The sequence below is a fragment of the Hirundo rustica genome, chromosome 11 (genome assembly GCF_015227805.2).
Source record: "Hirundo rustica isolate bHirRus1 chromosome 11, bHirRus1.pri.v3, whole genome shotgun sequence".
Taxonomy (NCBI): Eukaryota; Metazoa; Chordata; class Aves; order Passeriformes; family Hirundinidae; genus Hirundo; species Hirundo rustica.
The window spans coordinates 6,155,065-6,181,955 of NC_053460.1; the positions used below are offsets into that span (position 1 = coordinate 6,155,065).

At 37.6% G+C, this 26,891-nt stretch overlaps 1 protein-coding gene across 19 annotated transcripts in view; it reads right to left on the reverse strand.

Moving 5' to 3' along the window:
- WWOX (WW domain containing oxidoreductase) overlaps positions 1 to 26,891 on the reverse strand; it is a 478,837-nt gene that overhangs the window by 446,063 nt on the left and 5,883 nt on the right. For all 19 annotated transcript variants that reach the window (XM_040075519.1, XM_040075531.1, XM_040075530.2 and 16 more), the window contains exon 5: positions 10,304 to 10,410. In XM_040075519.1, the coding sequence (XP_039931453.1) occupies positions 10,304 to 10,410 (107 nt within the window). The remainder of the gene's footprint in view (positions 1 to 10,303; positions 10,411 to 26,891) is intronic.

Sequence of the window (26,891 nt, forward strand, 5' to 3'; positions counted from 1 at the left end):
AGCTCATTTCTCACAGGTATACTCCACAGCTTTCCAAGTGGGAGGATTTACTACTGTTCATCAGAAGGCAAAACACTCCTCCTTTAAGCTAGAGGCATTTTCTACTCTTTAAACACATTCACAGAAACAAACCTGACAACATTCACTGCCTTAGATAGCAGAGAAGCACCATGGACACGAAGGGCTCCCAACCTGCACGAGATGAGCCAGAGAGGCTTCGGCAGGAAAGCATAAACAGCATCGCCGGAACAGAAATCAATTTCAGATGAGCTCAATCAAATGTTCTTAATTAATACTTAAGTGCATAGTGAAATACACAGGTTTACCTTGTTTGTGTCCATATTTATAACGGTATTAGCTGAGATGGCGATATTTTATTCTTAGATGTTATATTCCTTTCTTCTTCGTGTATTTTTAATCATCTTATCTAGATTATCACTTTGCATGCTGAAAAAAATCTTTAGAAAACTAATCAGTCTCTAATTATTGCCACCATTTCCTTTAGTTCTAGTCCTACATTTTAAAAAGTATCTCAGTACTGTATTTAAATTGTCACTGAAATAACATTCAGCATTTACAGCAATTAACTCATCATTACTGCGAATAACTACACTAATTGGGATGCTCTACAAACCTGCAACACTGCAGAATTAAAAATAAACATAACAAAGATACAATTTACAACTAATCTATACTTACAATTAAAGTTAGTTTCAAGATTTATTTCATTCTATTATTTTTTATTAGCTACAGCAGACAGTAAATGGGGTGTACTATGTTCTGCTTTGCAAACACCTAGATTATAAAACATAATTACATAAATTAATTAGAAATGAGTACATACATTCATGTCTTTGTTTGTAGCCATAACATGCCAAACATGACTATATTAATGAGCAGTTCTTAAAATTTATAAGCTGGTATAACTGAGGAAAATATTGAAGCTCCCTGACCACACAAGGCAGAAATGTCAGAGAGAGGGTCATCACCACTTCAGATCTCCCTCTTCTCCACAGCACAGTAAGAATTTTTCAGAACTCTCAGCACCCAAAGCAGAATGCAAGTGCAGACTGAAATTTTCCCTGAACTGGGTCTTGTACTTTCTTTCCCACCTACTCTCAAGGGTTTGATGTCCAAGAGCCTAAAGTCCCTTCACTTCTGCCTGCTGACTGCAAAGTTGGTTCACAGCCTATTTTGCCTGGCTCCAGTAAAAAACAAAGTAATAAAAACTACCCCAAATACTCATTTTGCTGCATTAATCCCATGCTTTTACTTGATAAGCAAAGTTTCTTGTTGAAGTCAATACTCTTGTCTCAGTGACCCCAAATGAAATACAGGAAAGAACAAGTTTAGCACACCATCTCCAAAGGTGATTATTAGATAAAAGGGACTTAAAGGATGAGGAGAAATCAGAAAGGACAGTAAATTAAACAAAAGTATGATGCTTTGGCTTTATAGTAATAAAAGGTTTATGAATATAATTGATAAGCACATAAATTATTGGTACTTCTCAAGCACTCTACTCAGCAAGTCTGTTTTCAAGACATCTCCTGCATTCCTGTTGAACTCCAGCTATGCTTGTTTTATATCACTTATGCTGCTCTATAGTCAGCTAAGCCTGATAATTATCTCCAGTTTTATAAGCTATTTTAGCTCATGAAACAAGTCAGTGCTTCTTTTGATGCCCTCACATTAGTCCCTTGTCACTGTTAAAACTGCAAGTGATCCTGCAATCAGTTTTTGTTCTTTTTTTCCTCCTTTTCAATGCATAACAATTCTGCAGTTGTACTGCACCACCCTGGAGTTACTATTTTCCTGCTCTACTATATTTAGTCCTACAGTAGGATTTTTGAGTTGATAATCAAGAATCCTTTAAGCACTATCACACTGTCACAGCACTGCAGATTCACAAGGAGGAAGAAAATAATCTCTCTACCTTTTTCTTCCCTGCACTAAGCTCAACCAAAATATATTTCTGCACTTCAAAAGATTCATTTACCATGTTGATAGACTGCTTACGAGCTTGAGGAAACAAACCTTAAAGAACTGATTCTTCACATTGCAGGCTCTATGACCCATCAAATCAAATTCCTTGGGATCTGGAAACATTTATAAGTCTAATGCTGATTCACCTCTTTGGTTTTGTTTTCATTTCTGGGCAATTTTTAGGGTAAAGGCCCGTTTTAGAATTGTGCCAGAGAAAATCAAGACAAGAACACACACTAGGTGAGCAACAAGTGTGCACTGCACTCCACAAGTAAGACTGTGATTTGTTACGAAGCTCTGTTTCTTCAGTGTGTTGGAAGAGCTACAATTATTGCCCACTAACTCCGCCTGCAGTACCAACAGATAGTCCATCCTGTTCACCACTGACGATGAAATTAACTCATAAAGTTGAGGAATTCATGCAAAAAAAAAACCAATGACGTGGAAATGTGCAACACCCTGAACATAAAGGCACGAGTCTTTTGTTTACTTTTTATAGAACTACAGCACGGAACGAATCTGGCGACAAAAATGACCCGCCAGATTTCACCAGGACGTCCGCAAGAAAATAAATTATCAGCGCGCGCATTAAATCATTAGCGGGACACAACGCTGCCTGCTTAGTTTTAACATGCAGGGAACGAAGCCCATTGCAGAGGCAGAAGAGGAGCAGTGCTATAATTACAAGGCAGTGCTGCGCAGCCCCGTTAATGCCGGGCTTTGACAGTGCAAGGCTATTCCAGCTCCCCCGAGCCCCGCTGGAGACAGGGTTCACTCTAATTGGTTCCAAAGCACAACCCACCACCAGCGGCTCCTCCAGCCCAGGAATGGTAATTTCCACACCACTGTAAATAGTGTTTGCAAACAATACAAACACGGTAATAAGAGGCTAGGTGGGTAATTAATGTGTGGTTACAAAGCAGCTTATTTGCATTTTTATTTAAAACTGCCTTCTTTAAAAAGCTGCTCAGATTTCTTTTTTGCAAGAGGAGCCTTGGTTAAGGAATAGAGCAGTAATTACTCTCTTTAGGGGTTCTTTTATACATCCTTTAGGGAATTAGAATGAAAAGATAAGCAGAATTATAAAGGGAATCATGTAAAATATGAAATGCACTATAAACACTTAGTACTGTATTTACCATAAGCTAAGCTTGTCTTCTTCATTAATGGAATATATTACAAGCTTAAGTTACAATCAGATTAATTGTGAAGATGGTTAAAATATATATATATATCTCCAGACACTTTAATTCCTCCTCTCCCAGAACTGACAACCAGAAATCCAGCGACAGCAGAACTCACTCGATGTAAGAACACATCTATCCGGACTACAGTTAACAAGGTTTCAACATCAGCAACATTAAATAGTTTTATAAAACATATTCTGAGAGAGAAAGGTTCAGGAAAAGACCAAACCCAAGTTACACTAAATATATAAATTATCAGAGAAAACCCAAACTTTGTATCCTATAGTCTACTTTTTCATAAAGACATACATCCCCAGACAGGTTGATGATATATTTGAGCACACAGTGTCTCCTAGTGACTTTTAATTGAAGACCAAGCATGAAGTGCAGTTTTTAAAGGGGTTATCCTGAGCTCTGTAACTGTCTGGGGGGAAGGGGAGGTCTAAAATTTTTTTTTTTTTTTTTTTTAAAGCTCAAACTGCATTTAAGTAGTATTATTAGAAAGCTTTAGGCATGGTAGGGATTTTGTGACTCACACTTCCAGATTAAGAACAGCAGGGCTGTGCTAAAGAAACAAATTACCAAAAAGATCACTTCAACATTTCTATGTATAAAATTCTGCTGACTGAAGGAAAAAATTAAGGAATAGTAAAATACTGTGACTTCTTTCAAAATTAGATTTTAGAATTTTTTTTTTAATACACGTGCAACAGATACTAGAAGGTGAAGAGAATTATGAGAGTAGAAGTAATTAAGCCAACTCAAAAGACAACTTTTTTTCCTTACTGGAGGAAATCATGGCAAATTGTCTTCCTATGTTAAAAACCCTGCAACCTCACAGCTATGGGAGTGCTCAGCTTCTATCAGCTGTGTAGAGTATTATGAATTCATAAACACCTGGGTGGTGCAAACAGATTTAGGGTTTGCTCCTGGATTTGGGCAAGGGTCAAGGGTTTCCTCAGGTTCAGGGGTTGAAAGTTGTTAAAGGCAGCATCTCCCCAGTGGAAAGAAACCCTGTCCCTGCAGCAGCAGCAGCAGCCAGGGCACCCTGAGAGGTGCTGGGCACGCTGCCCTCTGAGGATGGTGGCTTCATCACAGTAAATGATAAAACTCGATCAGTTGCATGTATCCACACAGTAGCAGTGCAGAGCTAACTGCAGATGGAGATGTAAGTATGAAACAGTTCAGCTGTAGCCAGCACATCAACTCTCCAAGTTACTGATATCAGTATTCAGGAGGATGCCCAGCCCTGAAAGTTAGGGGCTTAACACATCTGCTATATAATTCAGACTCTGTTTTACAGCGGTTTCATTACTAACCATAAAAACTGTAACAGTGGAACTGTATAAACAAACTGAACAGTGTTTTTACTGTAAAACATGAATGTAATATAAATATTTGCCTTTCCCTTTTCTCAGCATCTGTAATGAGATCAAATTCATGCCATATGTTTATGGCGTGCAAAAAAAAAAAAATCTCAACAATCCATCCATGTAAATGTTGATTATACTGTTCCATGTTTTTAACTTCATGGGGGTGGATTTTTAAGCATCTGTATTTGGAAAATAGCTTTGCAGCACACATCACTCTCTTAAGGTCTCTCAACTGAGCAGATTACTCACAGAAACTTATTGAATTTAAACATTATGGCCAAAATTTGGTGATGCATCCATGGTCCAATGAGCTGCTGCTAGCAACAGGACTGGGCAATATTTATACTGTCAGTTCTCCACGTACGGTCTGATTGCATCGCAGTTAGTTCATTACAAGATTCCTTCATTTCAGAAAAATCTGGATCACACCCTTAAGAATCAAAAAAAAAAGACATTATAATTCTTTAGCTGGAGTGCCCACAGCTCCAAGCTGAGACAAGTTGATGCAGTTTTTTTTAAATTGAATTACCAGTTCATTTAATACAAGATATTGCCCCTTCCTGCAAGGCCTCTTCCCCACAGCAGGGTTTGCATAACTACCTTTAACTGGATTCTTCAGCATGGGCACTGCTCAAGCACTGGAAAATGAAATATGTCCATATATTGCAGGCCTTTCTAACTGCAGTCTTACATTATGATGGCATGTGACCCAGCAATACACAGTTTAGGATATCCTGCTTTGAAATAAGACAATTCTTTATTACAAAATAATAACAGAATATTGAAAGTAATATTCTCACAGATACTCATGTGCTTCACTTGCAGGATATTCTGAAATATTTTCTATTGTGAGGGTTACTTTTAAGAGCTTTTATTTAGCACCGCTTTGAAATGATTTGATTCTTTACTAACAGACTGTGGTTTCAGTCAGTATTTACTACATCTCCAAAGCATCTTCGAGGCAGTCTTCAGCTTTTCCCATAAATGAAAACCTGTCATTAACCATGAGGAGGTTTACAAAAAATTCTAAACCAAGGACAGCAGTGGAGACAAAACACCACATGGGAAAAGAGAGCACCTTCCTCGAGGGAGAAACACACAGTGACCACACGAAAACTGTCGCCCATGGTCTGGTAAATGTGCCCAGTTTGCTCCTTATCTGTCTGCACTTCACAGGATCACAACTGGAATACAAAGACTCACTTATCAGGTTTTAATTGCATTCAGGTACTTAATCAGCAAGAATATAAATCACTCCTTCGGTGAAGAATACTTCAGGGGAAAGGAATACAGCAAGGAGTCACGTTTGGTCGGTTGGTTGGTTTTCTTCACAGCTTTTCTCTCTTCTCTTGTCACATCTCTACCTCGTGAGTCCGTATTTAAAAAGCAAACCCAAATGTTCTTTTTGCAGTTTAACCTAATCTTTAACGTAGATGTAGGTTTAACCCTGAGGAATATTAACCAAAGAAACATTATACTTTTTATGAAATATTAAACTCACAATTTATCTTTTAATATCTACTTCAAAGACTGTTTGACAGGAATAAATAAATGAGAGCTTCTTGGCAAGAAAAGCTGTGATTTATGAAAAATTCTATTCATTCATACTCTTAAGTATTTTCTTGAGAATACCACTAACATCTGGAGCTGCGCAGTCTTATCCAAACATTCTGCTCATACTCAATTAGAAAATTATATCAATAATAATGTAAAATAAATTACCTAGACTCTCTTCCTGAAGCATAGATTTCCACGTTCGTCAGAGCAACTGTGTGTACAAACAGCACTGTAGTGTTTTTCATTAAGCCTCAGAGTCAATTAAGCTACGAATTGGAACAATCATTCCTCCTTTGCAAAGTATTGATATTTTTCTTGGCTGCTTTCAGGCCTTTTCACTACTCAAGGAGAGATTTATGTTTGACAATTTCTTTCTGATTAAAATGAATCATAACTCTAGAATTCTAATTTCCTCTTTTCCAAGCAAGAAATTATCAAACAGTTTTAAATTGATATTGAACGTCATCGTGCATGAACACTCATTTTCAAGATATCAAATGTAAAGCCATACTGATCTCTTTTTTTTATCTGCTGCCTTTACATACTTTCTCTTTCTTTTTCTGTCCATATATATGCATGTGTATAAACATTAGATTGCACCAATATAATCAACCATACCCCTCCATAAAAATTATATTTGATAGACCAGCCAGACCAATCACATTAAAACTTCTCACAATGCTTTACACAAGGCAATTACCCTTTATTTGCAATATTAGCAAAATTCTGCTGCAGTTTAGAAAGAAAATAACTGGAATACTGCAGGTTGCAAACAAATGTCAGTTAACCAGAGTAATTAGCAAGTTTATATGGGCAATCCCTCCTCAAATGGCTCAAACTCCCTATAAAAGAGCTCTTCAGGCATAAATTTTTACAAAGAGAGTTCTCTAGATTTGTCTACCACAGCCAGTTAAGATCCGTTTGCATTTGCTTTTTAAACATAATGGCAGCTAATCTGAAAAAAATCTTATTTTCTCCCATTATTCCTGCTTTTTTCTCTAAATCTTAACAACTGGATTTTCCCGAGCCATTTAGCCATCCCACTTTGTCTTGATAAACTTGATTTTCAGCTTTCACTACAAGCAAATTGAAACTGCATTTTTTGCCTAACAATTGATTTTGAAGTACAACAGGCCCAGAGCAGAGCTGTGTCTCTGCAGTCTGTGGCATTCCAGACAGGGATATCACAAACAAACTCACTAAGGGAGCAAGCTGGGTGGTTTTCCTTAGTACTGGTATTTTATATACACTGTACTTTATTTTTAAATGCTGAATTACACTAGGTTTGATTTGGGTTTGGTTTGGTTTGTTGTGGTTTGGCAGAGATGGTGGTTGAGGATTTAAATATTTCAGGTTTTCCATATACATTTCAGGCTCTAGCTAACACAGGCCATCAGTTAGATAACTTTATCAAAATTTGAAATAATAAGTTGTTCTGTTGCACACTTTTAATTACTTTCTCGTCTTGCAAAGGATGTGGAACTCTTTTGTATCAACAAAGAACAGAAAAAGAGATTTTCTGTGTCCAGCCTTGAGTACCAAAGGATACTGTCCCACAGAAAAGTCAGCATAAGGTAGACACTGCTTTTGGTAATATAAATGTTCTTCTAGAAGTACCAATTATATTACAACACAGAGTAAAACTCCACAATTAGGACAGGTAAACACACTAGAACTCCACTTGGAAACGTTCTTGGGGTTTTTTTGTTATAACAGCATATTTCATGCAAATTAAAAAAAGTTTGGGAACTCAGTTAAAGAAATTATCAAATTTCTACTCCTCAAATTATTGGAGGAACATTGTATTTAAGAGTGCAGCTCAGAGACTTAATCTCAAAGATTTACAAGAAAACATAAAACAAGTAGGTAGCACCATTGCTACTGAAAATACTACCTGAGTACCATGAATGTGAGGCTTTGTAAGGCTGCAGCCTAACCAGCTGTATTTTTCTTTAAATTGATTCCAAATTGAAAAGTAAATCAACTCCCTTTCAATAATTTTCCTTTCCCTGGGAACAGAGGAGACAAAATTCTGCGTATGCTTTGAAGTTCTTTCTAGCAGAACAGCTGCAGCTACATATTGAGAATACATCTGAATCAGATGCAGAGGTTGTTGATTATTTTCTTAAGCTCTTTCATTTTTAGGAAAGGATTTTCAATTAACAACTTCCTGCAGTTACACCTATAAGCTAAAAATTAATATTTTACATCCATGTTTTAATATTAGAAGCAAATCAGTCAAATTAATCTTTGTCTCTTTGTTTTCAGTAACTGATTTTGGGGCAGGTTTTTGTGTTTGTTTTCCTCAAGATTGCTTACAATTTGATGTAAATTTTAAGCATCTTGTAATTCATCAACTAATTCTCTCCTGGTTACACACTCCAAGTAATTAAAGTTCAGTAATAACTTATTTTTTCTGCTCCAGCACCTGCATTTCATTTGTTTATTTTCCCAGAGTCATAAATCTGAGGGACTGTCAAAGTGCCATAATATTAGTGCAATAATCAAAGTTAATTAGTCCCTCTCAATAAACAACAACAAAGCCATTACAAAGATGCATTGAAGGTTTTCCAGCTACCAGTTTATAGATGAGACTCTTTTTCTGAACAATTAGAATTTGAAAACTGTTGGTACATAAATGTAGTGTTTCTGAAGTAATTTGACCTTCAACGTTCTTCATTCAATTAACAACTCATTAACTTTTGGTGAGATAATACAGGTATTAAGACAAGTATTCTGAACTCCCGGTGTCTTCAAAGTGCTCAGAGATATGGTTAGGATTAAGAGGGTAATGGGATATTTTTCAAATAAAAGGTTTTCACCACTGCCTAATTTTAGTTAGATAAAACCCATATAAAGAGCCATATTTAGCTGGACTGGGACTATTAAATTCAAACAGAATATCACCAAATCCAGTCCTATTGAAAGAGAATAGACACCATGCTGGCCTCTGTTGGAATTCTCTTGGAATTCTGTACTATTGAAATAAAAAAAGAAAAAAAAATTAAATAAAGCGGGGGGGAAAGAGAGAGAGCTTTAATGGGATGAAAGCAGCAAGGAAGACATTTTCCCCAACCAACCCCTTACTGTAAATCATTCATATGATCTGGGCAAGAGAAAAAGGCCTAAATCCAAAGACTGATTCTTCATGAAACTTGTGGTTAAAAAAATTAACAACATTGAAAGCATCACTTATCTGCAAATACACGTAAATAAGCACCATTTGCTTTGCGTTAATAAATATTATAATTAACTTTAGACTACTTGTGTGTAAATATTAATACAACTGAGTGCTCTCCCATGTCATCTGGGAGCAGTTGAAATACTTTGAGAGCTCAGGAAATAAAAGCAAAACACTCATCACTAATTGTAGCCGGAAAGAAATAAAAATCCAAGAATCTGATGCACTGGTCTTTTACTGATTTAAGTGTAGAGATGTCACCACATTCTGTTCTGGAAGTCAGCAGTCCCAGCAAGCTGAAACAAAAGCAGCTTGCAATCCTTGCTAGCAAATAAATGATTGTGGGAGGAATAAATTAGGACAGCTGAATATATTTTAATAAGGGCCTTAGAAGATCATTAAAAAAAAATGAGGATCAGGGAAAGTTAGGAGTCAAAGAGCAACAAGGCAATGGATGGAACTGAAACGCTTGTGTTTGTCTGACAAAAATGGGAGAAAAATGAAAGAAAGTGGGAGGAAGCTATGAGGAAAAAAGCACTGAGACAGCTTGGCAGCAGGGCTGCAGAGCCTAATGAACTCAGAGAGAAAAGGAGAAACATTCTTGTGTTTGAAAAGTACAAAAATGACCCTCTGAAGTCTCTCACTGTAGAACAACTATGGGCAAAAACAGTGGCTGTTTTGGAGGACTGTGTCCATCCTCCCTTGGACAGTCATTCACTTTGGTTATGAAATGTCCTTTTCTATGAACCAAGCCTCAGTGGTTCTTCCAAACACTTTTTTTCCCCTTAGAAAGCATCCATAAATAACATGGATAACAGCACATCAAGCCTTGCAGTCCAACACACCCACAAAGAACAAAAAACCTCCATCAGCAGCACCCGAGCTGGGTGTTACCAAATAAGACAAATGCCTTTTCCCTTCTATTCTGGCACGGCAGTGCTCTGTTTCACTGCTGGCACTGCACAGATTCCGTGTCCTGGAGAGCACAGCCCCGTGCTGGGCACTGTGCGCGCACTCACCCACTCCCCCAGGATGCGCTGCACGGCGTCGTTCCCTCGCGCCAGGCTCCTGCAGGCCAGGATAACACACGCCCCGTGCAGGGCGAGGGACTTGGCAGTCTCAAAACCTAGAATAAAACATTGTCCCAGTCAGAAACAGACCCCAGGAGCAACACAGAGCTATAGAATCACCCGAAAAGATGAGCCACAGGTTTAGGTGCAGTTAGGCTGCTCTGTGACCTGACAGTCACAAGGACTCAGCTTCTAAGAGCACACATGAAGAAACACAGACACCTCAATTTGATCAATAACTCTACATATTTTGTGCAAAACAGGTCTGGAATCTTCAAAAAGCAGACTCAACTTCTCTGCCTACCAGTGTCCTCACCTTTTAGAAGAGTAGGACTGGATGTGCTCCTCCCTTGTTTGACTGTGAACAATGTGCGCACAGCCGCTGCGCCTGGCAACTTCACACTGCAAGTGACAGAGTATCCAAAACTGAGCTCAGGACTCTTCAGATGCACAGGTGGCCTCAGAGTCATCAAACTGAGACCACCTGTGGCACGGGGAACAAAATGTTGTTTCACTGTTCAATTCACTAATGAAAAGCTGCATAGAAGTTGGTCCAAAGTAAACTTCATTTAATTGGAAAAAAAAATTGTGAGAATTTACAACAGGAGATGAGGACTTTTGAGGAGAGCAGAATGCCCACATAGTGCAGAGAACTGAGCCAGAACCTGGATTTCTACCAGGAGTGAGCTACTACAGATTTGTGATGCAGTTAATGGTCTCAGTGGATGTCCATCTCCACGGAGAGCTGTGCCAATGACAGGAATTGCCCTCTGTCTGAAAGAGGCATAACACAGCTTAATGAGTTCAATTAGAAAAGTCTAAACTAGGAAAGGAAGAATCAAACTGAAATGTCCAACAATTTGAGTATGTGAAGAATTCAAAGAGAGGAGGCATTTGTTTTAGCTTTCTGACATTTAAAGCATGTTCATGATTTCCTGTTAAAAAACTGTTTACCAAAAGCCTATGAAGATGGGCTGTTTCACTTCCAAAACATCCTGGAGCAACAAAATCCAGTTACAGCACAAAACATAACTTACATTATAGAAACAACAGCCACCATGACAAATTTATACAATTTTCTGCAATTACACACTTATGGTATTTAAGTCCAAGCAATTTTCCTGTATCTCCTTTAAAGGCATTCACTGCAAGAAGCAACTTTAATTACCTGGATAATTCATTGCATGCACATGAATTCAGCTACAGCATATGCAAAGATTTCCCTTGTTCCTAATTCCACTTTAAGCATATTTAACTAGAATTTTTCATGTAACTAATATGAGATGTACCATTAGCTAGCTGTTATGCTTCTTGTTTTGCACAAGAATACTTATTTTGACTGTATTATTAAAAACTAGTTAGAATGCCTGGGAATAGTTTTGCTGTTGTTAAACAAAGATTGAGAGCTGGTGGCCAGATTATTTAGCAAAGCCTGATGATGCTTTGCTAACTCTACCCCATGTCACACTGTGCAAAATAATAAACTGTGCAAATTAATAAATTCCATGCCATTCTCCCCTATCGTTAATAACTCGATACTCATTATAAACTAAGCAAGTTACATGCTGTGAGTTTAGTTCATTTTGTGCTATCTCGACTCTTCCCTGCAAACCTGAATATCAGTGTTAAGCACTTCTCTTTAGGATGTCCTAGCTCTTCTCAGAGCTTCAAAGAGTGATTCCTCACCCTTAGGCAGACATGTTCTGATCTTTACATGAAATCATGTGCTAAAAAAACATCCATTTGCATCCAGCCACAGGTGAAGTGCTGACGTCTCCCCATCAAACATATTTTAAACTAATTCACAAACACTCCTGCACTTTATTTAGGACAGTTAGATACACATGCAACTTCTAACTGAACACCTGAAGGAGGAGTTTGGAAGCACCTCACTATCCAAGCCTTTTTACATCCTTAGCTATCTGGGTCTTCTGCAACAATTAATGTTTCTTTCCTCTCCCAGTATCAAAAAGCTTAGACCAGGCAGAGAAAAGCTCCTAGCAGGGTGGAAAACATTTCCTGTCAGATTCACTGTGTTAAACTAAGCCTGTCAACAGCATTTGTTCTTCAGCAAAATGCAGCTGTATTTTCAATATATAGTAAATGTTAAAACCTCAGCCCAACACATGGATTGAGTAAAGTACAAAACAATTTAAACTCTATAAATAAAAATCTTACCTCTCTATAAAAACTACCACTGAATCACAATGCACGCTGAATGCGGTTTCATACACCAAAGTTAAACCACAAAGATCATAAACACCTAAACAGTAAAACCTTGAAAAAAATCACGGCGGGGTCACCTAGAAAGAGAAGCCTAAACAACTGTGTAAGGGACATGCACAGAATTAAGGAATCAGAGCAACCTTAATTCTACTCACAAAAGTAACTCTGTGGACTTCAAAAGAAGCAAAGATTTTCTTAATACTTTCCTTAATCTGAGACTGCCACCACTTAGTGACACAGCCCTTTCACAGTGAGGGGACATTAACAGCAATGACATTAGGGGGTTTTTCCCAAGAAACAAGTGACATCCTCCAGGGGTGAATCTTCCCTGTACCACAGCACCAAGCTATTGCAGAGCTATTTTACCCAGGTAAAAGAGACAGCACAGCCCACTGCTATCAAGTTATATACTAGTTGTGGGGGGGTTAAAAATAAAGAAAACTAAACTAGAAAACCAGCACAGAATTACAGGCTTGGCCATCAAGGACAACCAATTACAAGGAATAAAAGAGATTCTTCCCCTAAATGTGACAGGAGAATAACATACTTAAATAACATCCACTTTGGAAAAGTAATCACTGCATTGTATGGAGTATTTAAATAAACTATTTTGAGCAAATGTTTTATAATAATTTCAAGCAATTGCCCTGGAAATCTCAAGTTTGTGCTGAGATCAACTACTCTTGCTGCTGGTGCTGTGGCTGAACGAGCTCTAATCCGACACTCAGAAGTGAAAATCCTCTTTAAGAATAAGACATACATGGGGATAAACATTATGGCACAGTTCTACATCACCAGCTAACCTAAAGGACTGGGAGCAGAACTAACAAGAGAGCTACAAGTATATGGGATTTGCCAGAGACATTTAAAACCCTTCAGCCCTTTCTTACAGCATTTGTTCATAAAGACTCAGAAATTAGCACTCAATTTCATTCTTTACCTTCTACGATGAATTGTTCAATACCCTCACATTCCTGGCTATCTGCAGTTGACTACAGCCACTGAATTTTGGTGCAGATTTTCAGCTAATGGTGTCAATTAAGCAGCAGTTAGAATCGCTCAATTAATGCCAGCTACACTGTGTCAACACACACCAGATGAGAACAGAGCTCTGTCCAATGGCACAACCTCCTCTATAAAACAGAGAAAGGGATTCACTGAGAGGAAAAGTATTTCAGTGATTTCTTGTTTAAACAGACAGCATACACTCCATCAATCACTCGGGGACATTTTGTAAAGAGAATTTGCACCAGGCCTTCACATGTTTTAAAACATTCCTTTATTTCAATTTTAAGGAGGTTTGAATACACAAGAAATTTCAAAAATATTTTAGACAACAGCAAGTTTTCATCAGCTTCTCTACCTTTGCCCAAATACTTCAGGATATCTGCCTTGGAGCTGCCCTTTAAAACACATTTGAAATACAATGATGTCACCTTTCTTTGATAGTTCTCAGTGTAAAAAACTGAGAACATAGTTTGCTTGGAACAAATGGTCTTTAAAACTCAAAACAGACTCTCATCCCAACTGCTGCATCTCAGCAGACAGACTGTTTTCTGATTTGGGGGACTCAAGAGAACTACATATAAACAAAAAAGATACTTGTGTCCTAGAAATCACTTGGATTTCTTCAAACTTGGAAGACCTAAACACCAGTGAGAGTGAATCAGTTCATCTTAATGAACACTTCTTCAGAACAAGAGCAAAGATTAGAATGTGCTACAGATAAAGTGATACAGAATTCTGGGTAAGCTTCTTTTCAGGTTGAAATACTGCAACACTGAGGTGTGATTTACAGAAGACTCTCCTGCAACCAGGATCACTGCTGCCTGTGCTGGTGGGTCCAGAGCGCAACATCCAACAGAGCTCTCACAGGCACATGCAGAACATCACATCATTGACAAGCTCACACCTTTCAGAGCCAAAAAAGCACCACGCACTCCATATCAGGATTGGCCGCATCCACTCTGCCCCAGTACAGATATTTAGGATTAAATCTTAAGAGACGTATTATTCAATCTGCTCCAAGTGCACGTCTTCAAGCAACTAAAGCACTAAGATATTTTAAGAAACTCAATTTAAAATGAGCAATTCCCATGGAATACTAACGCTGCCTTTGTTCCCATGTGTTTGCAGGCACATGGCAATGACACACACTGATATTTTTCATTGCAAAGTGTGATGTTCTATGAAGGATACATCCTGCCTCTCCCTTTGTGTGTAAATTGGACAAACGTGTTTTTCTTGGAGTCATGAAGCACAGAAAAAGCCAACCCAAACGAAAGAGGATGAGTAATGCATTGGTTCTGTTTTCCATCTAACCAGCCCATAACTATGCACTCCTTACACTTTTTTGCAATACACTGCCCTGGGCAAGGCCAAGTTATTCTTAACAGTAAGTGCCCTGCTGTTGTCACCGACAAAACCCCAAAACATTTTGTTTCCTCTGAAGGGAGAGCGACACTAAATAAACATTTTAAAACATCCTTAAATTAATGGGAATATAAATATCTGTTGCTTGTGGTAAAAAATTTAAAATGCATCATTTGAAGGTAAGAAAGTTGAATTCGTAACTGATGGTGCTGCAAGCAAGCAAGAATCCATCACAGCGACCATGTCAGGCACATAAATCAGAAATATGCTGCAACCAAGAGCCATGGGATTGCAATCGGACCTGGCATCTGCTCCAGCTCACTGCCCAAAGACACCCACCAACCCAGCTCTACGATGTACTCACACCAGACATGAGGGAAGCTGGGACTTGAGTCCTTTCAGCTGTTTCACCCAACTCTGATGAGTATCAGCCACCCAAGGGTCCCACACCAGATCCAAACGTGCACTGCTGATCCTTCACAGCGTAGAGGTGCTACTTTCCAAAATAAACATTGGAATAATAGCCAAGGACTCCAGTCTGGAATGAGAGTGAGATTCCAGGGCTCCAGCCCTGGAGTGGGAATACAGCACATTAAATCCAGGGCCAAGCTACCTCTCATGTCCCAAGGCAAGACCTTGCTTTGGTTGCGTCAAGGCAATTCCCACCAACCTCCAAATGCCTGCCCCTAAACTACATGGAGATACTCCTCAGAGTTAAGTCTGGTTTTGAGCTCAGCTAGATTGTCTTAAAACAGCCTAATGGAAACACAAAGGGAGACAAAACCAAAACGGAAATTTTATACCAAACTGCAGAGATCATCTCAATCAGGATTTTTTTTTTTCACTTCTCAAGTCATCTAAATGGAAGCTGGTCCTGTAACATTCCTGAATAGAGGAACAGTGGCCAGGAATTAAACTGAAGGGAAGAGGAGAATCAGAGATAAGGGAAATCCCAGTTCTATCTTTCATACCTACTCCTTGCTTTAGCTGTACATCAGTGACCAAAAATCAGTCAAAAAGAGTTCAGGTTTGCATCTTCCATTTCAACCAATCCCAAAGCTCTGTTTAGATAAAATACACTCCTTAAAAGGGAGGGGCAAAAAAAAAAGCCCTCTCATATGTTTCATCTTCATCTTGCATTCCTTTTATCTATTACAGGACCATGCTCCTACTAAATCCCAAACAAATTTTTACTGAATATCTTTGAAGTGTATTGTGTAAGTCCAGTGGCCAATAGCATTTTACCAATACTAAAAAAACTCCACAGAAATTAACACAACTATTCAGATCTTGGCATCACATCTGGAACAAGGGATTATTCAGTTTGAACTTTTCATTCTCAGTGTTTCTCCAAGCATAGAATAAATTCATGTTTTCTTTTGACTGTCTTTAAAAATTACATTGTGGCTTTCTTGTAAGCAAGGCAGCCAGTTTTCCTAACACAAATCAATTACTGTATTTAAAAAAAAGACATCAAAATTTAGAATTTGGCTTTATCATTTAATGTTTAAGGAGAATTTATTAGAGTTTATTCTTCTGTTTGCATACAATTTTTTCCCATTGTAGCAGGTAACATATCATGAAGGCAGACAGGCATCTGAATATGAAGCAACTCAACACACAACTTCACATTTTCTAAACAAAAACAACCTTTCCACCTCAAAGAATATTTAAATGTACTATTACCAAGTCAAGTCAAATAGAATTATACACATTTTAAAAGAAACCTGAATAGCACTTTGTCTTAAAATAAGACAAAACTTACTTTAGTGTGACTCATATTCTTTATTTTAGTAAAAACCCTAAATTATTCAGAATTACAAATGCTTATATTCAGAAGGGATAAAAAAAAATATTTTGTGAGACTACAGTTATGTTAACACACTACTTCTATTTTTACTGCAAAATAAACACTTCCAAATTAAACATTTAACTGAAATCTGCAGTAGCACAAAACAACAGATCTGCCCCTAGTATAAGTCAAACTCAAACCAGAATCTTGATGAAATCTAGATCAGGTTTGAGCAGTAAAATTTGCTGTGACATTTTGGGCACTCTATGTCTCAGCAGTAATTATTCCTGAATGTTTAGCAGCTGTAGGATAAGTGATCAGCTCTTTGTTTATCTGCTTTAATAAAACTAGTCTATTTATGAATACCAGTACTTGGATACATTATTAAGGAAATAAATAACATTTTTGTGCTATAGCTTCATCATTATTTAACAGCAAAGCTGAGATAAGCTGAACAGAGGTGGTGGCAACAGAACTTACACCAATCCCACACACAAACCATAAAGGATTTACCCAACACCAGCAGCAGCAGAGATTTCAGTTTCTACCTAATCCACACACCCTTGAAGGGTTTGTGTTCTGGAAAAATGACAGCCTTCACAGCATTCTAAGGGAACATACGTCTGATCAGAAATTCAGTATCAATGAGATTTTAAAAGCTGTTTTGGGGTTTTTCCTTCCCCCCACCCTTTTCTAAAACTTCAGGGGCTTTTTTCCTCCCTTATTGCTACTGCTTTAAACACACCTTCTTACATAAGTGACCAGAGAATATCCCACAGAATTTAAAAATTATCTTTGACTGTCTCTCCTCAGATTTTTTTTTTTAAATCAGATTTTTTTTTAAAAAAAGTTCCAAGTTCAGAGAAAAGGCGTTGGCAAACACTTTCTAAAGCTGCTCTTTGCATCAGCAGTAGCTTTTAGCAACATAACCGTTTTTCCCACCAAAGCAAAAATGGAGAAAAAAGCCAGATATTGTCTAGTTTCTTTTCAAGTACACTTCTGTTCCTCTGTTAGCCAACACTATCGTAGGTCTCTGTACTGCTGAGCTGAGCCCTAATTAAACATAATAAAAAAATTAGTTGCATGTTTTGTATCTCCTTTTGGCAAGTACAACAGTGCCATGTTAATAAAAGAAGCAAATTCAATAAAGAGGAATACTTCATCCAAGACAGAATAATTAAAAGACATACTGTGCTGTCAGCTAAAGTGCTAGATACTCCCAGCTTTAATCTCAAAGTCATTCCATGAGAAATGCTCAGTGTTATGCAAAGATACAGAAAAAGTGCTACAACATAAACTGGACCACTTTTTTTTCTTAAAACAAACTTGATATTTATTTATATCAGTTACACAAACAGTGAAAGATTTTAAAATGCACTCTAGACATTTTACAGATAAATAATAAAACAAGGTTCTGTCCTAAAAAGCTCACAGTTCAGCTTACAAAAAAAGGTATCTTAGGGAATCAAACATACAGAGCCAGGTCCTGTTCTAAGGAGCTCACATTTTGTATCGGGGGAAAGGAACAGACTGAAAATTAAAACAACACTACCTGATTTCTGGCAGTTTCCACCCACCTCTGTCTTTGGGCCATACGAGATAAGACAATTTGTTTAGTTTGGCAGCAAAGGAAGAGTTTAATGAAAGAGTCATTTGAGGATCCTGCAGAAAGACCTGAGTACAGGAAAGATGCAGTTCATTGTTCTCTAGTTCAAAACTGGCAAACCTTTGGGTGTGCTTTAAACTACGAAGGGAAGAGGGAGGTGGGAAGCTGTTATGTAACTCAAATGATCCATCATGTGCTTCCGACACACAAAGTAAGGCAGGAGATGGAGTTCTGAAACAAAAGATGGAGAATAAGAACAGTATTAACAAAAAGTGTCTCTACACAAAAGCAAGGAGAATGGAAAACAAGCAAGAATTAGGAGTCATTAATAACAATGTAAAGCCATGGGCAAAAAAAAAAAAAAATAAAAATCCAAAACCTCTTTGCCACACCTTCAAGAAGTGCATGAAAACATGCCATGCATCTTCCCACACCAAAATTAATTTGTGTATTTTTAGAAGACATTGAAAGTCTATCTGCTAACAGCTGGAACACCAGCAGCCCACCCAAGAGCTCAGGGACAACCATCCTCTAAAGTAAAGGACCAGTAACAGTTACACTCTCCATACCAAGCTTTTTCCTCTATTCTATTACAAAGCTTTTCTCTGCCTTACAATCTAGATACACAACTTTTTGGTTTGCCAGAGAGGAGTGTTTAAAGTGCCAGATGACAAGAGCAGAACCAAGAAGTCTCAGGCTCTATTCCCTGGACCACAGACAGACACCTTCTCACAGATCACAATCTTCATTCACTCACAATGCCAGAAGTGTGCTGCCAAATAGGTCATGCACGCTTTCATGCACTCCTCTTCGCTTAGCAAGGCACAAAATAATCTAATTTTACCATCAGAATTAAAAATCTTCAAGCAAGAGAAAGTTTATACCTCTCAGCATCTGCTCACAGCTGGACACAGACCCAAACAAATAAGGCTGTCTTAAAAAGCTTTCTTTTTTAGTTGCTGTATTTTCTACTCTTAGTATATCTTAATTACTCTCTCTGCTGAAGAGACAGAATAGCATTCAGAGAAATATATATTTTATCTTGTGACAGAACAATCCAACTCCCACTTTGAAGTGGAATATGGACACGGATATAATCTGTAAATGTAGGTAATTTACTGCATCCATACATTGCTCCATAAGTAAAAGAAGGCTAATAACACATTTCTCAAAATCTTAAGTAGCACCATCAATGTCTAGAATGTACAAATGTACAGAAGCAGGACATGCTGCTCATGCCTGGGGCAGGAGAGGAACAGACCAGAGCCTCTCAAGTTCCTGAATCTCTGAAAGCACGATGTGATAGCGTTTTCTTCAATTGGGTTGTGATCCAGGAGAATTAGCAAACCTTCTCACAAACACACCACAAGTTTTATGACTTTGAATTTCACGTAAAAAAATAAAGGAAACCAAATTAGAGAATGTATTGTGTTAAAGCTGCTTGCGTAAAGAATAATGAGGACACACCAAATGTACTTTCTGCAGAGATAACATAACCTGGGAAAAACATGAAAAATTTCTAAGCAACATTCATTGTTTGAAAGCTTGAGTCACAGCGCATGAATGAGATTTCAATAAATACATCCAGAACTGAACTGTGACAGCTCCTTTCTCACACATATTATTTCTCTCAAGAAAGTTTAACAACAATCAGAAAACCTAACTTCAGCAGTATTTTTAACACAAAAGATATTACCTATGAACAGGAATTTAGGAACAGTGACTAAGGTAACTATCATTAATTGAAGGAGAGGAAACAAAGTGTACTACTACGAAACTATTTGGATTTGAAGACAGACTATAGGGAGGTTTCTGAAGCAACAGATGAAGTACTGAAATCCACAATGTAGAAGTACAGCAAGAAATCAAAACCAGCTGGATGTTACAGGAAGAAAAATACTGAAGTTATGTAGCTGAACATAAAGCTACAGAGATCTCACATATTAAAATGACAAGCCAACAATATAAATGGAAAAAGGAGAAGAAAAAAAACTCCCTTCACAGAAGAAAAATAATAACAAGAGAAAGATGTAAGAGTTTAATGTGTAAAACTGCAAATACCATTAACAAATAAAAAAAAAGGAAGACAAAGGTATTTTGGTTTTGATGGTCTTCCCTTAAGAACTCCTGAAAGAATGTGACATTTGACAAATTTATTTTCATTAATCACACACTCTCTTTTAAAAAACTCTGTGTAATGCAGACTTTAGGATGAGTGTAAGACCAGTTGCTTTCTCACTGTACTATTATTATTCTCTAAATCAGACAAAATTCCGGTGTCACAAATTCTGAAGATAAAACTCCTTTTACACAGGTCAGGATTTTGATCTTTATCTTCCCAGCATTTTACCTGTCTCCTTTCACTTCCTCCTTGGTAGAGATTTACTGTTTCTGACTTGAGTTTCAAGACCTTGTAACACCTTGATACAACCAAGTACAAGAAGCACAAAAGGGACACACAATACTGAAATCCTTCCTCCTTGTGGATCTACTTAGCATAGACGTGGTCACTAAAAATTTTCTGCTAGTAAGACAAAAACATCACATTAATGTACATCTACAGGCTGTGAAGTTGTCAGTACATAGAAAAGTCCCTATATGTTTCAGAAGATCCTGTCATAGAAAATAAAATGCATTTAACAACGTCCTCCCTCTCCAGCATTAGCAAGCATTCCAAAATAATACAAATATACATGCATGTATTCAAACAATTCTTGAAGTCCAGTGAGTTTTCCAAACATGAAGATACAAAACAGTGCAAAGAGTAATCCCAATGTTGCAGCAAGACAAACTGAATCATGAAAAAGGTGAAAAGACCTTGGACTATGAAGTATGCATAAAATAATAAGAAAAACCTTTGTGAAATTAAATAAAGACAGAAAAGCAATCAAGTTGGAAAGTCTTTCTAGCTCTTAGAGAGGAGACAAGAACTAAGTATCACCTAGGAAGGGTCCCTGTTCTACAAATGGCTTTCCTCTGTAAAAGAAATACCTGAAAGTCCAACACAAGCCCACAGCTCAATCCCATCCTTTGTGAAAATACTCCTTTACAAGCAGTAATCATTATTGAACCTTTTAGCCCAGATGTAATTTCTTACATGTTACAACAAGTTTCACATGCATTGTGAATTTCAGCCAAGGTTGATGAAGTTCAATAACTTGGCTAACCAACCATGTGTACTGCTCATTACACAAGTAATAAATAGATTCATCAAAATGGACATGAAAAAGCAGTATGAACATCTGACACCATTTTCAGCTTACTCAATAAGAAAAATAAATTACAGGAAGTCTAAAGGGACCTCTTAATATTTACAGTATGTAACAAGTAAGCAGTTGGAGCCCTATGTAAAGCAGAGAAATATTAATATTCCACAATATTAAGCCAGAGTGATGGCACTCATGGAAAACTCACTCACTATTACCTCCAGAAATTTTAAGAACACAGCTCTGTAAGTTAAAGAGAACCCTCTTCTATTAATTGAATTTTGAAAATAATAGCTTTTAGTGGATTTTCAATTGCTCAAACTGCATCAGTACTAATCCCTGAGTGACAGCTACAAACATCCCACAACAGAAGGAGTTAAAAGTTCCATGCCAGAGGCACATTCCCCTCCATAAATTGTTATTTATCAACATCAGTTACCTCAATACCCTACTCTGGCTAAAAATACACTTCCTGCAAGACCCCAGCTCTCCTGGAAAAGCACCATACTCCCGTTCCCTCAACAAACTGTTTGTTTTATAACGAAATTCATGCCTGCTACAAAGGTTTGGACTTCCACAAAGGAAATGCCTGGGGGAAAAAAAAAAAATAGCTAAATGTAAATTTAAGTAAGAAGCAAACAAAACTTTTACTCAGGTGTCACTCTGGTTTTTCTGCATTTTTTAAAGCCTTTTGATTGTTCATAAAAATGGAGTCAGACCTTTTAGCTACTGTACAATATTAGGAGCAGTTTCTACCTTTTTCCCACGTATGTAACATAAACAAATCCTTTGTTTTTCATTCTCTGTCCTTTGTTTGCGTATTTCTAACCTGAAAACAATTGTAACTGACAGCTGGTCTGGCCACTGAGGCTGAGGGGTACAAAACCCCAGAAGCCAATCTTCAGCCAGACCCACAAATGAATAAAAAGTAAGAAATAAACAAGGAGGCTCTCTCTCCGCCCTGACTCAGCTTGAGCTGGATCGGAGAAGTCTCTGTCCTGCAAAAATCTCTCGTCTCGTGTGATTGCTTTGCGTGTCACGATCACACTCAGGCACTGATATTTTCATGGTAGTGCTACTCATGCAGCATAAGATAATTCATGATACACAGAGCCTAAGATTCAAAAAAAAAAAAAAAAATCAAAATATACGTCAAGGAACAGCTTTTAAAAGCCCAATAAATACAAAAGTATCCCATGAAAACATACTCAGGTAGCTAGGACTTGGCCAAGAAAAATAATCCAAGGTTAGATATTGCTGATCTTTCAAAGTAACAAGCTTCGAGCCCCAGCCTCCAGAATTAAGCACCACTCCAGCTCTCCACTCGTGAAACACTTGCAGCATGGAAGCCTCCAGCCTTGCAAAGGCTGCAACAGTCTCTTCTTCAGCACAGGTCCTGCCCTGCACTGAGAACATGAGATGCATCCCCCCAGCAAAACCCCAGCATCCCTTCTCTGTGCACCACTGAGCTTCATCAGAACCGTGTACAGAAACTCTTAATAAAACCAGGCAGAAGTTTTATTAATCCACAGGATTTCACGCATTTATGAGCATTAATTTTGGTTCAGACAACAAACTCTTCTCACTAAACTGGAGAAAAAAACATTCAAGAGGAACTGTCACGAGTTTGCTGCCCCAGCTCACATCCTTTTTTCTGCTCTTGTAAGAAACAGGATGCAAGTAATAATTGCTAGAAACCAAACACCTTGCTCTTTTTTCATCAAAATAAGCCATATAAAAATAGAAGTTTACACTAAGAAACCCTAAAATCATTATATGAATAGAATGAGAAAAATCATATGGACCAAAAGCAGACAGATGTCTTTTCTCTCAGAGATTTTCCTCTTCCCAAAACAAACTATCCAACAAAAACAAGCTGACATTTTCAAGGCTGACAAAGTTCAGGTGTTCTGGCATAACAGAAATTCCAGAACCATACAAGAAATCATAAAGTGAATCTGAAACAAAAGCTATCCCGAGCAGTTCCTTTGAAAAAGCCCTGCCAGTTGCAAAACCTTCATTTCATGTGGAAACAGGAGAGAGAAATTAGAAAATAAACAGTTCTTTCCAAGAAAAATGTGCACATTTTTCAAGGAAAACTTGCAATCTAGCTCAAAAATAGAGCTGAATAATTCCTTCCTGACAGACAAACATCTGTGGGCTTAGACCACCAAACTCCAGGCAGTACAGCAAAAGACAATGAACATATTTAAGACAGTCAGACTAATACTAACAAAATCAAGTACTCAGTGGTGCTGTGTTTAATTCCTCCCATATGATCAGAGTTTGACTTAAATGAGACCATTCACTGGTCTAATTAGAATCAGCAAATGTTACCTTCTTTTTGAAGGCTGGTGAAGCCTCAGTAAAAATGCTGTCACCCACAAATAACCTCAAGTAAATTCTGAACTACAACAGCTCCCCATATTCACAAAATTCTCTTCTCTGCAGGTACAGAGCAGTCATTTTTTGATTCCTTCAGATATAAAAATATTCTTTTTAATCATACTTTTCTCATCTCTCCATTGCCCACAGATTTAGGGCACAGTGGTAAAAAGCAGCCAGCATCTATTAGAGACCCTAAAGAGTCTTCACACAAAATTCAGGTAAGTTTTAAAAGTTTAATTTTTCTTCTCTTACAAGTAGTAGCTTAAACAGGCATTACTCAATTAGTGATCACCTAACTCCCCTAAGACACATTTTAATAGAAAGTATCATCTTTTGATAATATGTACCAATAATTTTTAGTTGTAATCAGACTTTTAGAGTTTCAAAACCCCAGTGATAATGCTGCAATCTAACTTGCACAAGTTTTGTAATAGTTTTGTTTGTTTGTTTGTTTGTTTTACTATTTCAAGCTAGCTTTTCATCTAAAAACATCATCACAGAAAGGTTTGGGTTGGAAGGGACCTTAAAGATCACTCAGTTCCAATCCCCTGCCACAGAGAGGGACACCTTCCACAAGACCAGGCTGCTCAGAGAGTGACTAGGGGAAAAGAGACAAGAATAAAACAGAAAAACTTCTATCATTTATAAAAATTAAATGGCCAGTCATTGAAAACAAATTTTTATATCATAAAGCAGGTGTTTAATTGAGATAGGCTATAAGCACATTTCCCAGCCTTTTGCAGCAGTATGACAAAAGTTAACACTGAAGTTGTGTACAAGAAATAAAAGAACCATGGTAACTTCTCATACCAAATGTATAAGCATACCAAAATCTTACTGGAGCAGTGCCTCATCTTTTAAGGTCTGATTTAGGACCTAATCCACAGCTTCTCTCCCAGCTAAGGCCTCTCCACTGCACAGAAGCAGAAGTGCCAGAAAAAAGAGAATTCCAACCACACTAAACAACAATTATTTTGAGGAAACATTAAAATATTATCAAGGAAAGCAATACAGCAAGCCACATTGTGGCTGGAGCTTCTGGATTTTCTTCAGCCTCTGAAAAAAATCTAATGTGGTTGTTTTGGGCAACTCTTACAAAAGCCATGAACAGGCTTCTTTTGACCTTCATCTAGCAGAAAAATTAGAATTGAGAAACTGCTTGGTTGTGACTATCATCAATACAGCTTTGTGATAAAATCTTGGAAAAGCATTAAGAAACACTCTACTTTGTGGAATCTGCCTCCCTGGACAGAACAGACCCATTCTGCCCTTCCATTATAATTCTGCAACACCACTTGCACTTCACCACTCACACTGCACAGTCACTGGGTTAGATGCAACTGCAGCTGACACAGAAACCAGAGCACATCGTGGTCCCATGGTCACACAGGCCATAGATGATCCTTAAAAACAGACAGCAATTTTTATATAAGTCAGAAAATCACATCAGCTACACAAGTGGCTCTCTGATACTTCGACTATTTAAAAAAAAAAAAGTATCATTTGAGATTGCTTACACATACAGTTGAAAATACCACATCTCGGTGTAAAATTAAACCTAGAGGAACTGCTGACACACTTTTATAAATTTACAATTCTAGCCTTAATAATTAAGAACACAAACAGAATTACAGGAGCATTTCCTAAGAAGAGCAATAAGCGCCAGGTCGCTTTTGTTCAGTATTTTCAAAGAGCAACACAGACCTCTACTGGCAACACGGGTGAGCAGGAATCAGCTCATACCAGCAGCAAGCTGGGGAAGGTGTTTCTCTGTAAGCTTATTTTGAGACCTTTAAACAGAAAAACAACACTCAAAATTGCACACACTTTCAATTCCTCCCAGTAGAATAAGTCTTCCTGACTCTGACAGAACCAACTGACAATCTACACTATTCATGTTTAAATGTACAGAGAACAATACGCTTTCTAAAACCAGAGCTGACTGCACAAGACTGAACTGTCTGGTCCCAGCTTTACTGGGACCAAAAGTTACCTCAACTTTCTAATGTGATATTCAATTTTTGATTGAGCTTAAAACAATTGATGAGAAAAGAAACCTGAAAGAATACTTGGACTGTGCTGTCAGAAGAAAAAGCTTCTAAAATAAAAAAGAAAGTATTTCACTAACAACTCTTAAACTGCTAGGACCTCTTTGTATTGTAAGAGCATGAATCATTTGTTAACCTTTTCCAAGTCGCTAATCAAAAATAATTAAGTGTTTATAAATGTAATTTTTAGTAGTTTTTCCACTCACACTATCCATAGCAATTTTAAGAATTAGGTTAAGAAAGTGGGTGTATAATCTAGGATATTCTTAAAATCACTTTCCTAATCAGGAATGAAAAGAACCAGCACAGGGCAGACAGCATTTACAGACATTCCTTATTTACAGACATGTTAACTTAATGGCAATGAGGCAATGTGTGACACCACTAAAACCCTAAAACTGCTGAAGTCACCCAAAGTACTCCCTCAGTAACTGAGCAAGCATCTCTGTTTTTCAGAAGTTGAGGAGATTTTTCAACTCTAAGAGAAAAAATGCTCCTGACAAGCTACACAGAAGTCCCTGTACTAGATTCACAAATAAAGTGAATTAAGATATCATTCCATCTTTGCTGATCTGTTTTTAACATTGCTATCTTAAAGCAGAGTATATGGATGAATAAAAACATCACTTATATGTTCATCCATCTTTCAAGGGATTCTCAGCATTTTCCAAACTTTATCTTGAGCATCCAGCAATGGCAGTAACTGAAAACCCATTTTTCTGACTTCAGTCTATCAAGTTACAGCTTGATCTTTGTTCTACCCATCCTGAAATGAAACATTTCTCAAAAAAATGGACAGATACCACAGTTAGTTATTTTCAAATATACCACTGAAACTCCTCTGGACAACAATTAAAGGGTTATTTTTTTCCTTGCATTATTGAGTGCAAACAAATGC